Raw genomic sequence first — 16240 nt, 5'->3', positions numbered from 1 at the left:
CCCCATCCTCTCTCAACCCTCATCACCCCCCCCTATCTCTCCTCCCAAACCTCTCTCTCTCTCCGTACAGTATAAGTGAGCCGTCTCTCTTCACCCTGGGAGAACGAGCCGCGTTCGAGGGCTTCTCCCGTAACCTCCGTCCTCCGCTGCGCAGACGGCCCTCCTCTCTGGCGCTCTGCAAGTCCTGTGACCCCGGAGCTAGGACCCAGAGCCAGACCCAGATCTGTAACGCAACCCAGAACCCGGCCCCGAGCTGCAGACCCATCTACACCCACTTCTCCCAGCCCATCCGATACAACCCCAAGCCGGCAGTGAGACCTGGCTCCCAGACCCTCACCCTAAACTCGGAGCAGGGCGAACTTCGGCCTCTGATCCTGCACCACCGCCACTCGTCACAAGGAGAGGCTCTATCTGTCAGAGGGAAGCCCTGCCTCCCCAGAAGCCTCCAACCCTCACCAACCACTGTTGCCGGCCCTGCTGCAACTCGCACACAGCTTCACATATTCCTGCCCACCGAGGGAGGCAGAGAGGGGCAGGAAGCAGACAGTGAATCGGTGGATGAGGGGTTTATGGACGAGCTGGATAGTAAGATCACTTCCTTAAAGATCCAGCAGGGGGAGTCCTTGTCCAAACCTCACACACAACCTGACTAGGACTGTTTATTCCTTCTTTAGCCTACACTACAGCCCACTCATCAGTTTGAATGACTTCACTTACTTTATTTACATCCAAGAAGGAAAATGATTTCCAATGGAACACTGGTGACGGCACTGATGCTCATAAGAAACTCCAGGTTTTATGAATGTTAATTTAAATTGATTTCAGCAGCGATGTCTTGGAAATTGGTAGAAATTTGGAAAAGACTCCAAGTTAGTTGGCAGTCAAATGATAAGGGAAACTGTGAAAAGTATATTTAGAGGAACCACAACTAAGTGATCAGAATGTTGAATGAATAAACTGCTAAATACCTTTGAATGGAGCTGTGGCTACCAGTAATATTTCTCTCTCTATTTCTTTTGGGAAATTTGAATTTTGTATCACACTGATACAAAGTTTCACCACACCCGTTGTAGACACATGTATTACTATTGCTATTGTATATACTGAACACATTTTCCCAATAAAAAGAGAAGTCAGAGTCAATATTATCAACAATATACCGTGATATGACTTGCCAAAATTTGTTAGGGTATTGGTTGTGGAATAAGGAATAGTAGCAAGAATAAAATAATAATAATAGCAAGGTTTACTTTATCGTTTTATCGCCTTATCACTTTACTAAATTGGACAACGTGTGTAAAGTGGCACTCAAGTCCCCAAACTTGTTTCTGAATTAGAATAGAATAGAAAGTTTATGTATTATGTGTAACAAGGCTACGGGTACAGGTACATTGGAATTATTGTAATCACTTGTCCTTACAGTATCTTATCAGTGCTAATCAGGATAAAGCGCCATTTAAAGAGCATCTTTACATCTTTAAAGAGCCATCAGAGACATCTTTAAAGAGCCACCACCATAGAATAAAGCAGGGATTGCATTTCCATAGCCAATAGCAGGTTTATTTCGTTCTAACCTTGCAACCTGGCTTTCTGCAGGAACCTGGCAACCTGGCTTTCTGCAGTCGCGCGAGTCTGGTTTATATTATACCTCCATGGTCTGGTTGCCCAAATAAACCCAAAGAAGAATAAAGAAGAAGAATAATCATGTGGAGTGGAGGCCAATGAAGCAGCGGATGGGGGGCTAAGGCTAGGGTGGTGCCCTAGGTGGTGCCAACGAAAATTGATTGTGTTTATTTATATTTATTTATTTATTATTGTTTTTTTTTGTTGTATTTTATTTTCGTTTATTTTACTTTTATTTTGTTATTATTATTGAGTTCTGTTTTTTAGGTCAGACCTGATAGAGTGGTGGTGTGCACGGACTCCAAATCGGTACTGGACAGTATAGGCCTACAGTCCACCCAGACCGTCAGAGAGGATCTACTTATTGAATTGTATCACAGTTTGTTTAGGCTTCACAGGTTTGGTATAGACGTGCAGTTTTGTTGGGTTCCGGCACATGAGGGGGTGACAGGGAATGAGACTGCAGACAAACTGGCGAAAGGTGCGCTGACTAACGTCATCTCGGTGCCTGTTCCCCTCGGGAAGGGAGAGGGGAAAGCAGTGATTAGAAGGAAGGGATTTGAGTTCTGGCAGAAGAGGTGGGATGAAGACCAGAAGGGGGTATCACAGGGTGCAGAAGTCAGTTATGGTGAAGAACTACACTGCACAGAACAGGAGGGAGGAAATCGTCATGGCTAGACTCAGGTTTGATCACACGGGACTGAACGGCACCTTGTTTGTACTGGGGAAAAGGGGGAGTGATACATGTGGGCACTGTGGAGCTACAGAAAACACTGAACATGTTCTATTGCACTGTCCCAACTATGAAGAAGAGAGAGAGACTCCGGGATAAGGTCAGAGAAGCAGGACGGGAATGGAATTTGAGGGGTTTACTGGGCACGGAGGGGGTAGGAATCTGCAGGAAGGCTCTATTTACTTTCTTGGGTGACACACGGTTGTGGGGCAGACTGTAGTCTGTAAGCACTAGGATGATGACATGATGATGCACACTCTTGTACAGTAGGTGGCGGTATGCACCTTTAAGCTGTTTGCGATCCGCCATAAACCCAAGGAAGAAGAAGAAGAGTTCTGTTTTTTGAACAGAGGGTGGCAGAAATGCACTTCCGGTGCCTAATCCACCGGAAAGAAAGAAGACGAAGAAGAAGAATCTCGAGAAGTCGTGGAACTCCGGTGGAACTGTGCAGAAGCGTGGTGCAAAGTGAGTTGTTTTCTGTAAAAATATATACATACGTCATCCAGTGGATTATACACGAACAAAAACTTATTCAAAGAAAGGATATGCTATTGTCTGCATATGAGTCTACGCGTCATTTTTTCCCCCAACCAACTTCTGCCATAACCACGCCCCCGCGAGTTTTCATTGGACAACCCTAACCCAATGAAAACTCGCGGGGGCGTGGTTATGGCAGTAGTTGGTTGGGGAAAAAAATCCCGCTGAGTCTACTGTTGACGCTACACCTCGGGGATAAGTGGCGTGCTGAGTTTTAGCTCGGCATGCTAATGCTAGCTAGTTAGCTATCTAGCAACTCCTACTCTCTCAAGCTGTGGATTCCACCTGGAAAGTCCTCAGCGGTTCAAGCAAGCTATGGCAGACACCGAGGTAACGACTCAATCCGAGGTATCCAGTCAAAGTAACGCTAACTGCTAGTTGGATGCCGTTAGTGAAGCTAGCTAGTTAATAACGTTACTACTCCCTCCCGCTGGTTGTTTACATATCCATTGTTAGCGATTGGCAACGTGTCTTATTGATTTCAGGATACCTGAAACATGCTTCGGTCAAGATAATTAGTTATCATGAAACATTAGCGAGATATATACTGCCTCAGTAACCAAATGTGTTGTTGTGTTGCGCAGCTCGTCAAGGAAGTTCCAGATGTCCCACTACAAAAGATGCCTAGTCCAGGAGCCTCGGCAACAGTGAGCACAGGCGTGTCTCTGCTTGGGAGAGGAACCGCTTGTGGGGATGCCTTTCAGACTGGGCTCATTCTAGCTGCACCGTCAACAGATACCTCACCACCTGCAGGAGAAGCAGGCAGCACAGTTACCTCACAGCTTGCAGGAGAAGCAGTCAGCGCAGTTGGGTCACAGGAGAACGCCATCAAGGTGGAGGCCGACTACATGGAGCAGACGGACGAGGATATGGATGAGGAGAATGGGGATGTGAAGAGGATGCCAATGATCAGTTCTGCCCACAAGGAGAGCAGCTTCTGCTCTCTGGATATGGGGTGTTACATGTTTGAGAATATGGATACGGGCACCTATGAACAGATTGCTCAAGAGGTAAAGGAAGAGGAGGAAGAGGAAGACAAGAGGACGATCATGCGACAGGACGGCACTGATTCTAACTCCTTGAATATGGATACGGGCACCTATGAACAGATTGACCAAGAGGTAAAGAAGGAGGAGGAGGAGGAGGACAACAGGACTATCGTGCGACGACAGGACAGCACTGATCCCAAGTCCTTGATTGTGAATGCAGGTAATAACACTGAAGTGAATAGGATTGAATAGAATGGTGAATGCCTCCTTTCTACATACTCAAAGCGCTATACTGCTGCCTTCTGCTATCTTTGTGTAACAACGAGGCTAAAGTAGAGTAGTCGTTGAGTGGTGAAACTCACTCCCCTAGTATAAAGGTCATGCTAACGACCCTGGGGGGGCGGGGGGGGGGGTTATGCTAACGACCCTGGGGGGACGGGGGGGGTCTCTCTTGGCATAGTTGTTAGCACATCCGACTTGCGAGCGCAAGGTTGCAGTTTCGCGTCCTGCCCTGGACAATCCCTTAACATGGGTCAAAGGAACGAGTGACACAGAAAAACACAACGCAGAGTGAAATAAAGTCCATCACATTTGCATGAATGCAACTATGCTGCACAAGTACAACACAGTGTCCATAAGAGAAAATTCCCAGTCCATGTTGACTGAGTAAAAGGCCAGGGTTCTGTCTTCACACATGGAGGGGAACAAACAGCAGCCAGAAAAAGATCAACTGACCACTGTCCACTCCCTGACCTGTCAGCACAGATGAGAGGGCGTCCGTTCCAAAACCCCTCACCCCAGCCCATCTACTCCCTCTCTGGCCCGTATACCCTTAAAGTGACAGAAAAACAGAAAAAATTCACCTTCTATAAAGGAGAGTTTGGATACTTGATTCTGATTGGCTAGCAGCTGTTGTAAAATACTCTGTAACCCACGGCTGCGACCACATAACAATTAGTATTAATGCGCCGTCAATCTCATCGACAAGGCTATTTATAAGATCAAGCAGTATTATGCGTTGCGTAGCAACCACTCGCAGAAACCTCGCCTTTTTATTAATTACACCCGTGTTTACCTACTGTAGGTATGCTATTACAAAAAGGCACTCCTCAGTCCGACTCCAGAACTTCCACACCCCTACCAACAAAAAGGAGTGCTCTGGAGAACTGTTTAAATAACTGCACCATACGTGGAAATGTTCAAATAAACGTGAACCACACAAATTATGCCCATCACGTCGTGCCTAACATCGCCACGTAGCTGTTGTAGAATTCTGTGTAACCCACTGCCTCTCGTGGTCAATTGCTTAATTCATCCATTGGTTTTCTTGGTGAAGCACAAACCCATGCATTGGGTTGCTGAAAGTTTGTTGATGTTTCTTAGGGTTTACAGTCCAGTAAGTTTACCAGTCCAGTAGGTTTACCAGTCCAGTAGGTTTACCAGTCCAGTAAGTTTACTGTCGTCTTGCTCCAGGGTCTGCAGCCAATGACAAACCCCGAGTGTTGAAGAACGGTGTGAGAAGAAGACGGCGAGGCGAGCAGGAGAGGGTAAGAGATCTGCTCTCCAGCGCCGTCCATCACAAACTGCTGAGTAGTAGGAGCAGGAGGGCTCAGTAGGACTTAGTTTCTGGGGCGGTCCTACTATCGTCTTGCTGTTCTGATCTGGTGGATCGTGTTTTTTGGTGCTTGATGTGACGGCGTATATATATGTATCTGGACATGATGTAACACCATCAGGATGTCTAACACAGACAGACTGTGTCCCCCCAGGTGGAGGTGAAGGACGAGCCAGTCAATGAGGAGTATGACAAGGCACCTGCCAACGCCACGTCCCAACACGTCAAGGATGAGCCTGAGGACAAGGTATGCCACCCCTCGCTCACTGGTTTGCATGTTTGGCCTTGATTGTCATGCAAAGGTTTTTTATTGACAACTATGCCATGGAGTAGAATGGGAGTTCCACACGTTTATGTTCTTGATTTCTCCTGTGTTCCTGTTTTGGTGTCATGGGGCCAATCTTGGCAGGTGATGGTTTAACGATTAAAAGTTTAACAGGGCCAAATCAAACACCTTGATCGCACTTGGAGATGCTTCTGTTGAACTATGAGACTCAATATTCTTCACTTCTATTATTTCCAGGACAACCTGAAAATCAGCGCGGTCTTCTCACTGGGAGGAGCCTCCTCGCTCAACGGTGAGGGGAGCAGGGTGCACACCACGACACGTCACCATAGTGACGACTGAACCAAAACTGTCCAAACCCCTCCTTTCCACCTTACCTACACACTTAGTCTCGCCTTTACCTCTCAGCTGGAGAAACTGCCTGTGAGGATGAGAGGGTGTCAGTTCTAAAACCTCTCAGCCCATCTATTCCCCCTCTTGCCCTTATACCCTTAATGTGACAGAAAAACCCACATTCACGCCCAGTGATTTTCTTGGTGAAGCGCAAACCCATGCATTGGATTGCTGAGAGTTATTAGATGTTTCTTAGGGTTTACAGTCCAGTAAGTTTACCAGTCCAGTAGGTTTACCAGTCCAGTAAGTTGACTGTCGTCTTGCTCCAGGGCCTGCAGCCAAGGACAAACCCCGAGTGTTGAAGAACGGTGTGAGAAGAAGACGGCGAGGCGAGCAGGAGAGGGTAAGAGATCTGCTCTCCAGCGCCGTCCATCACAAACTGCTGAGTAGTAGGAGCAGGAGGGCTCAGTAGGACTTAGTTTCAGGGGCGGTCCTACTATCGTCTTGCTGTTCTGATCTGGTGGATCGTGTTTTTTGGTGCTTGATGTGACGGCGTATATATATGTCAGGACATGATGTAACACCATCAGGACGTCTAACACAGTCAGGTTGTGTCCCCCCAGGTGGAGGTGAAGGACGAGCCAGTCAATGAGGAGTATGACAAGGCCCTGGCGCCCGCCAACGCCACGTCCCAACACGTCAAGGATGAGCCTGAGGACACGGTATGCCACCCCTCGCTCACTGGTCTACATGTTTGGCCTTGATTGTCATGGAAAGGTTTTTTATTGACAACCGTGCCATGGTGTAGAATTGGAGTTCCACGCGTACGTTAGGGGCCGGGCAGCCCAGCTGACGGTCCCTTTTATATTTGCCAATATTCAGAATCTTCTTCCTAGGAAGGCTGACTTTCCATGCATGAATCAAACACCTTGATCACACTTGGAGATGCTTCTGTTGAACTATGAGACTCAATATTCTTCACTTCTGTTATTTCCAGGACAACCTGAAAATCAGCGCGGTCTTCTCACTGGGAGGAGCCTCCTCGCCCCACGGTGAGGGGAGCAGGGTGCACACCACGACACGTCACCATAGTGACGACTGACTAAAACTGTCCAAACCCCTCCTTTCCACCTTACCTACACACTTAAGGCCAATTTATACTTCGTCGTACAACACTTTTGAAAGCTGAAACCTTTTGAAAACCTTTTTTGGTGTCGGACAGGGGTGTCTCAAACTTTCTAATGTCACAGATGCTGTCACTTTCGTTGCACAGCTGTAATTGGATAGCTAGATAGAAGGCATGTTCGTTGCCATGGATCAATCAGCCGCACATCTGCAAGTTACCATGGAGGTGATCAGACTCTTCGCTGAAGTATAAATGTTAAATGCCGGTCGACATTTTTTTTCTGTCGACAGACATTTGTTGTATGACACTTGTCGGCTGAGTATAAATTAGTCTTTAGTCTCCACTGTACCTATCTCATTGTCTCTTCTTTTATATTCTCTCTCACTCTCCTTGTGGTTCCCCCTCCTCCTACAGTGACCTCAGCCAGCCCAGTGCTGACCACCACCCAGGCTCAAGCACAGGGCCAGTTATCTTCTGACCCCCCCCCCATCCCGGCCTCTAAGTGCGTGGCCTGCTCGGGCTGTAAGAAGATCTTGACGGGCCAGACGGCCTACCAGAAGAAGGGCTCCACTCACCTCTTCTGCTCCGAATGTGTCATGTTGTATAGCCCCGTCCCCACACCCCTCGTCAATCGTTTGGGCAAGAGGACCTGTCACTACTGCCTTAAGTGAGTCATGGGGGCGGCAGGGAACCAATTTTAACATCAAAAGAATGACTGTTATTTTCAAACTAAAGCATTTGGTTGTCCAAACTCACTCCTTGTTTGAGCAAAAAATACTCTCACATCACTATAGATTTCTGTTGGGACATTTTGTCACCTTTCCGTTTCAACATGTTATTGAAATTGAAAATGCAAATGTTAACTGATTTGTGTTCTGTTCATCTCAGGGAGATGATGGATCCTAAGCATTTGTTCAATGCTCCGGTGGACGCGGCCGGGACCATGAAGGACTTCTGCAGCCAGACCTGCCTCTCCTCCGACAACTTCAATAGGAACTCTGCTGACTCCACCCTCTCCGAAGCTGAAATTAAGGTGCCAAATGATCAGCTAGTCAGTGGGTGTGGTTGTGATTGACATTTTGGGAGAAGTAACAAAAATTGTTTGCTGTAAACGATAAATGTCAGTTGGGTATTGTGAGAGATGAATTATAGGCAGTCGACAATAACATGTCGCAGCCGTGGCTGGATGGCATTATGTTTCCTGGTTGTCCGTACTTCCATCTAGGCCTGGGCTAAAAAAAAAAGAAAAAAAAAAGATTTTCTGATTTGGAATCGATACTCATTTTATTCCCTAGAGATTGATTCGTACATCCAGAGATTGATTTTTTTATTTATTCATGTATTTCCCCCCGTTAGTGTTGCACGTTCGGTACTTATTGTAGTTCAAATGTGTCGCTTGCGTAAGCCCTCGAGAGGATATGCGCCTAGTTGACCGCACATTTGTTTAGTCTCCGCCTCAAGCTTTTTACTGTTTATCATGGGTAAAATCAGATCAGATTCTTTATTTGTCACATGTCGTGTACAGGAAAATGTTGCTCGTATTTCATTGTAGAACTGCGCACGGCGCGTTGATGCGCTCAGCCCCTCTCCCTCGCACACACGCTGGCCCCGTCTGTAAATAGCCCCTCCTCCGCTCCTCTCCGTGCGCTCACATGTCGAGGACAGCTGAGTAGAATCAATCCGGAGTAGCCCTAGCCGAATGGTTAGCCTAGTGGTATCACAAACACCTCTGCACAAATTTGTCCAAAACTGATGCAGTTAGTTAACTCTGACAAGTTAGTATGTTAACACAACACTGTCAATCTCGTCCCTTGACGCCGATTGTCGCGAATTTGCCTCAAACCGCTTCAATTCAGAATGCAGCCGATATAGCATATATATACCCCCAATGCCGGTTCGTGCACATTCGATACGTGCCTATGAACCTTTTGCAAGCGGTGGTTTCTCATCGGACCGGTCGGAGTGGGAACTATGGGTTCATGGAAACTAACACGGCGAAGCTAACAAGCGCTATTACAAGGCAGCAAAGTTGGATAATATTGTCCAATCTGAGGTAAGTTGTGCTAAAATAAAAATATGTAGCAACTTAATGTTTGTTTCTATAGCTGGCATATCGGAATAGACTGCATGTGACGAATACTTTTGAAATTATTTGAAGATTTCTCTTTGAGGCCTATTAGATACAGCAGGCCATAATCGCGCGGTATTTAGCAATGTCCCTTCCGTGCCTCCGTGGCTTGAAAAAATCAATACATCTAGGTATATTATATATCGTTTGAAAACTACGAGTGTCGCGTGTCGAATACAGCCAAGCATTCCATGTTAGCTGAGACAGCGCACTGTTTCCCAGCCTGTGTGCAAAGAGTGCACCGTAAATGGTTTGCTCCATCAATCAATCAATCTCAACTTTATTTGTATAGCGCATTTCATACCCAGAGGCAACACAATGCGGTTCACAGAGAACAAGGGAGGTGGGCATACGACCCACCCCTACATATTCCAGAGGGAAGCAAAAACCTGTATCACCCGGGGGCCAGAAAAGTGAGTTGTAAAAATTCTTCCCTGACCCCTCTCAACAAGGCGATCGAGCAAGCTCCTGGAGTATGTTTGTCTAACGGCTAAGAACATTTATAAAGCAATAAATTACATTAAATTACATTTTCAGAGTAAGAGAGGCAATCTCATCATAGGAGAGACATGGCGGAGAGACATGGCAAACGCTGGTGTATGTCTGTGTGTGCGTGAGTGTGCCTGGGTCCAGATAGAGGTTGGGGTAGGGAGGGGGTAGGAAAAGGATCTGGACCCGGGTTGGGGTGAGGGGAAGGGGATCTGAGCCCAGGACTGGTGTATGTCTGTGTGTGTGTGTGTGTGAGTGTGCCTGGGTCCAGGTAGAGGCAGGGGTTGGGGTAGGGTGGGGGTAGGAAAAAGATACAGACCCGGGTTAGGGTGAGGGGAAGGGGGACTGGGCCCAGGTCCAGGCCTAAAGCCGGAAGTGGACTGGTGTATGTCTGTGTGTACGTGTGTGTGTGTTAACTAAATGCTACGATATCCACAGCAGACACAGCGGTATCTATCGGACTCAGGGTGGTCTGCTGGTGACAGTGGGGCATCCACTGGGCCTGGTTAGAAGATAGGAGGGAGAGAGAGAGGCACTAGGGAGAGGGGAGGCAGAAAAGGGTTAGTAGCACACAGAGCCATAAAAGCAACACAGATATTAAAACGGGCAACCTGGAGCAAGCTCCTGGAGTATATTTGTCAACGGCTAAGAACATTTATAGAGCAAGAAATTACATTAAATTAAATTTTCATAGCAATAAAGGCTAAGAGCATCATGGGAGAGGTATGGAAAACACTGGTGTATGTCTGTGTGTGTGTGTGAGCGTGAGTGTGCCTGGGTCCAGGTAGAGGCAGGGGTTGGGGTAGGGTGGGGGTGGGAAAAGGATACGGACCCGGGTTAGGGTGAGGGGAAGGGGGACTGGGCCCAGGTCCAGGCCTAAGCCGGATGTGGACTGATGTATGTCTGTGTGTACGTGTGTCTGTGTGTTAACTAAGTACTACGACATCCACAGCTGACACGGGGGTATCTATCAGACTCAGGGTGGTCTGCGGGTGATAGTGGGGCATCCACTTGACCTGGCTAGAAGGTAGGAGGGAGAGAGAGAGGCACTAGGGAGAGGGGAGGCAGAAAACGGTTAGTAGCACGCTGAGCCATAGAAGCAACACAAATATTAGAACAGAACAAGCCTGTTTCAGGGCAACCAGCTTCTGTACACATCTCGATATACATACAGTGCATAGCAGGATATACACCAATGTATACAGAGGATTCACAGGTAGGTTGGAGGCTGCCTTTCTGTGTCCCCTAAATATCCATAATATAATTTGATTACATACCCTTTATTTTTACTCAGAACAAAATGAACATATCCACGTTCCATGGGAAGCGAGCAGGTGGACTTCGACCCAGGGTTCCACCGGGCACGCGAGCAGGTGGACTTCAAACCAGGGTTCCACCCGTTGAAAGTGATGACAGCTGTCTCAGTGACAGTGGGGAGAGCGATGAAGACTACACTCCTAATATACAAGGTGATGAAAACAGCAGTAATAATGCTATAATTTTTTGTTATTTACATATATTTGTGAATGTAACCATGTGTACAAATCAAATCAAGCTTGGAGGGACATAGCTCCTACCCCTATATATATTTTCCTGAGGGGAGCAAAAAACAAGTACAAGTGTATATATATAATGTAAATAGTGATTTCTTTTTTCTACACCAGATGACCAAAGCAGCAGTAGTGAGAGTACAGACAACAACAGCAGCAGCAGTGATGAAGACTCTGATGGAAATCATCAGGATGCACTTCCTAGCACCAGTGCTACTGCTGCAAGAGGGAGATCAGCTGCTAGTACAATAAGAAAAACACAAAAGGTAGCATGGAAGACAGTGAAGCAACAGAACTCTACGAAAAAGATTCCAATATGGGAATCTGCTCTTCCGGATACTGATGAAATCAGACTGCCCATTCAATACTTCCGAGACTTTTTTGATGATGATCTTTTTGGTAGTATTGTGGAACAGAGCAATCTGTATTGCACACAGCAAAATCCAAAGTCCGCCCTCAAATTGGATCAGAAGGAATTTGAGCAGTTTCTTGGCACTGTAGTGTACATGAGTGTCATCCGTTTACCTAGGTCAAGAATGTACTGGTCCAGTGCATGTCGAATAGCTCAAGTGGCTGATGTGATGTCCCGAGACAGATGGGAAGAAATAAAACATTTCATTCATTTCAACGACAACATGGCACCCATCAACGGTGATAGACTTGTCAAAATCAGGACACTTGTTGATTCACTTCTCCCCAAATTTCAGGCTCTCCCTCAAGATCAAATGTTGTCTCTTGATGAGCAAATGGTGCCATTCAAAGGCAGTTCAAGTCTGAAGCAATATCTCCCAAAGAAGCCATACAAATGGGGATACAAAATCTTTGTGCTTTGCGACACAAAAGGCCTGGTGCATTCATTTGACATTTTTTCAGGGAAAATTGATCCTGCACCAGGAGAACCAGATATTGGGGCAAGTGGAAACATTGTGCTGAAGCTTTCACAAGTTATTCGTGGGTCTGTCAATCACCGACTGTACTTTGACAACTGGTTTTCATCCTTGGATTTGTTTGTTGCTCTTGCAAAGAAGGGGATACCAGCCCTTGGGGCTGTGCAGCAACGTCGCCTACACGGCTGCAGTTTCAGTGCAGACACAGACATGGAGAAGAAGGGAAGAGGGACGTTTGAAGAGCAAAAGGTTGTTGTAGACAATGTGGAAATAAGAGCAGTCAAATGGTTTGACAACAGCGGGGTGATCGTTGCCAGCACTTTTGCCAGTGCCCAGCCCGTTTCTATGATACAAAGATGGGATAGAAAATCGAAAAAGAAAGTGCCTGTGGAATGCCCAAAAATCATCAGCCTGTACAACAAGTTCATGGGTGGCGTGGATGCTCTTGATGCTCTGATTGCATATTACCGCATCCACATCAAGTCTAAAAAGTACTACCACAGGTTTTTTTTCCACTTTGTGGATATGGCCATTGTCAACAGCTGGTTGCTGTATCGGCGTGATTGTGATTCACTGAGTGTTCCAAGAAAGAATCAGAAGGATTTGCTTGCTTTCAGAATATCTATAGCACAGGCACTCTGCATGCAAGGCAAGGATCTGTCACAGAACAAGAGGGGGCGGCCTTCACTCGATGTTCAAAGGGAGTTTGAAAAGAAGAAACGTCGAGGTCCAGCTAAGGCTATTCCAATACAGGATGTCCGTTCAGATGCTGTGGGTCACTGGCCAGTGGTTGAAAGTGCGAGGCAACGCTGCAAACTCCCAAAATGTAGGGGCCAGACTGTATTCAAATGTGCAAAGTGCAATGTTCATCTGTGCCTCAACAAAAACAACAACTGCTTTCATGAATTCCACATGTAAGACTCAGCAGTTATGCTCACTCTCTGCATCACAACAAGGACAGTCAAACAGACAGAGAATGAGTAAAGATGTAACAAGGACAGACAAACAGACAGAGAATGAGTAAAGATGTAACAAGGACAGACAAACAGACAGAGAATGAGTAAAGATGTAACAAGGACAGACAAACAGTATGAGTAAACATGTAACAAACAGTCAGAGTATTAGTAAACATGTACAGTAACAAGGACAGTTAAACAGTATGAGTAAACATGTAACGAACAGTCAGAGTATTAGTAAACATGTACAGTAACAAGGACAGTCAAACAGTATGATTAAACATGTAACAAGAGTCAGAGTATTAGTAAACATGTACAGTAACAAGGACAATCAAACAGTATGAGTAAACATGTAACAAGTCAAGTGTATGAGTATGAGTAAATAAAATAATCTTTCATCTTTATAAATTATGCCTGTTGTCACTAATTTGCATCATAGAATAGATATACATTTGGCTATGTGCTATTGTGAAATTAACAATCCCCACTTAATTTAGAATCTGCTTGAAGGCAAAAACACATTTTATTTTATTTTATATAATTGTTAATAAATTCGCCATCAAAGTTAAGTTAGCAGGCACGTTATATTAGCTAGCCAGCCGGCTAATTAGCGCAGCTGGCATTAACCAACATTTAGTTAACTTGCTAGCCTAGATAACTACTGAACTGCGCCTCATGCTAGTTAGGGTAGCCATTAGCCAATGTCAGGAATCTCAGACATTCCTTACAGTAACAACAATATAGCTCATCCCCCATTAGCAGTGTGAATTGGGCTTCAGCGTCCATGCACAGTAGCCAATGTGAATCAAGTTGAAGGACGCAGCACGATGAGACAGGAAAATCCCCCATAATTAAGATCAGTGATGGAATAGTGGCATTCGAATGTGTCAGTAGCCACCACATTAGGGCTTTTATGGCCACTTTTTTCTCCACATTTTGTGTCATTTCAAATTAGCTATTGATGTATCATCACTAATGAACAGTGAGTGGAGTAGATACCTTATTCCCAACACAAGAGGGAGAGATGGGGAGAGGCACAGGCAAGTGACTGTAGATGTTTACAAACATCAGTACATTTGTATTTAACAGCTTTGGGGTGAATTCTTAATGTAATATTTTTAATAATGCACCAGGTTAGAGTTCCAGTACAATTACAGCTTTTGTTCTGAATCTTTTTCATATCCACTATGAACTATACACTAATTTCATTTTGAATCTAATTCTGCCCGCATCATGTTTTTGAAAGCAATACTATCAACATTCTGGGAGGGGGATTGGTCCTTGCCATTTTCAACAGTTTCAGTTTTCCATAATTTGAGCTAGTGGGAGCATGTGAACAGAAGAGGCCCCAGAATGGAGCCTTGGGGAACTCCACAGGTATTTTTTATCCGCACAGATTTGTAATTGCCTATAGACATTAAGTAGTCCCTGTCCTGTCCTTGATAGACTGATGGACCATTAGTGAGAATAGGCCTATAGGATAGTCTAGAGCAGGGGTCAACTTCATTTCTCCAAGGGCCAGAATTTTTCTCAGCAGACACTGTGGGGGCCAGACTTTCAAATCATATATTTAAAAAAACATTATTGTTTAATATTTTCATTTTCTTGTGAAACTAACTACTAATTTTCAATAACTTGCAAGGAGGGGAGACTGGTCAGGGCAGACTGCATCATCAGTGATGAAATTGAATGTATTGTCTTGTGGTTTACGCTACTATCAAGTTTTAAATAGCTGTATGCAACTAGCAATGCAGTTAACGTCATCTGAGTTCAGTACATTAATGCTGTCTCTTACAAGGTTTAGCCTAATCAAGTTATTCTCAATCAAAGTAAGAGCAATATTCACTTCTTTCTTTTTTTGTCTCCGCCCGGCGCAGCTCGTTTCCAGGTTGTCTGTCCGTCCGTCCCATTCTTTTTACTGCGATATCTCAAGAACGACTAGACGGAATTGGTTCACATTTGGCCAGAATGTCCAGTTGCACTCATGGATTAACTGATTAAATTTTGGTGGTCAAGACTTAAAGGACTATGCTCGTTTTTGACAACCTGGACCTTATTTACGACATATTATAAGAAGTTTGACTCACCCAGATCACTTTTGTGTTGTTCGGAGGCCTGTAGAAGAAATTTAAAATCCAGCGCGAGCCAGTATATCCATGTAATGGCGGCGCACGGGGCAAAGGGAATGCAGTTTCTAAAAATCCATTTTCGGCCGCTAAACGGTTGTTTTCATCAATCACATTGCATGAATCGACAGTTGATATTCCTCTACGCGAGCCATTCTTTCGGTTTTCAAATACGTGGTCTGTAGCCACTGTAATATGATCTTTACACTGGCTATGCTCCCTCAGATTCTCTGCGCTACGATCGGATTGTTGCTGACGAATGACGACGACAATATTCTCGGCACCAACTACGATCGTAGCGCAGAGAACGTGAGCCGGAGAATAGCAGGCTGCGCGCTGGCCTGTGCGCATGCGTGCTGGAGCAAGTGGGGGAGAGGCTTCTAAAGATCATATTACAGTGGCTACAGAGTATTTGAAAACCAACCGAAAGAATGGCTCGCGTAGAGGAATATCAACTGTCGATTCATGCAATGTGATTGATGAAAACAACCGTTTAGCGGCCGAAAATGGATTTTGAGAAGCTGCATTCCCTTTGCCCCGTGCGCCGCCATTACATGGATATACTGGCTCGCGCTGGATTTTAAATTTCTTCTACAGGCCTCCGAACAACACAAAAGTGATCTGGGTGAGTCAAACTTCTTATAATATGTCGTAAATAAGGTCCAGGTTGTCAAAAACGAGCATAGTCCTTTAAGGTCAAGTTCACAAAACATGCTTATGTAGCAACCTGACTTTTGGCATACATCTGCGCAGCGGTATTTCTATTTTTTCTATTTTTTCTATTTTTTAATTCACATACATTTCATTGCCTCAATTTTCATCAATTATTTTTTTAGATTAAAAGTTTAACAGGGCCAAAACA

At 45.4% G+C, this 16240-nt stretch overlaps 1 protein-coding gene across 3 annotated transcripts in view; it reads left to right on the top strand.

Moving 5' to 3' along the window:
- Positions 1 to 3083: 3083 nt before the first annotated feature.
- LOC311323208 (uncharacterized protein) overlaps positions 3084 to 16240 on the top strand; it is a 33111-nt gene continuing 19954 nt past the window's right edge. For all 3 annotated transcript variants that reach the window (XM_084455391.1, XM_084455393.1, XM_084455392.1), the window contains exons 1-10: positions 3084 to 3223; positions 3478 to 4102; positions 5356 to 5429; positions 5652 to 5744; positions 6021 to 6075; positions 6446 to 6519; positions 6740 to 6838; positions 7114 to 7168; positions 7657 to 7909; positions 8131 to 8275. In XM_084455391.1, coding sequence (XP_084311517.1) covers positions 3209 to 3223; positions 3478 to 4102; positions 5356 to 5429; positions 5652 to 5744; positions 6021 to 6075; positions 6446 to 6519; positions 6740 to 6838; positions 7114 to 7168; positions 7657 to 7909; positions 8131 to 8275 — 1488 coding nt within the window. In that variant the 5' untranslated portion in view covers positions 3084 to 3208. The remainder of the gene's footprint in view (positions 3224 to 3477; positions 4103 to 5355; positions 5430 to 5651; positions 5745 to 6020; positions 6076 to 6445; positions 6520 to 6739; positions 6839 to 7113; positions 7169 to 7656; positions 7910 to 8130; positions 8276 to 16240) is intronic.

The sequence above is a fragment of the Borostomias antarcticus genome (assembly GCF_949987555.1).
Source record: "Borostomias antarcticus genome assembly, chromosome: 21".
In the NCBI taxonomy this organism is placed as follows: domain Eukaryota; kingdom Metazoa; phylum Chordata; class Actinopteri; order Stomiiformes; family Stomiidae; genus Borostomias; species Borostomias antarcticus.
The sequence above is the reverse complement of the archived record's forward strand: the minus strand, read 5'-3'. Positions and strand labels throughout refer to the sequence as shown.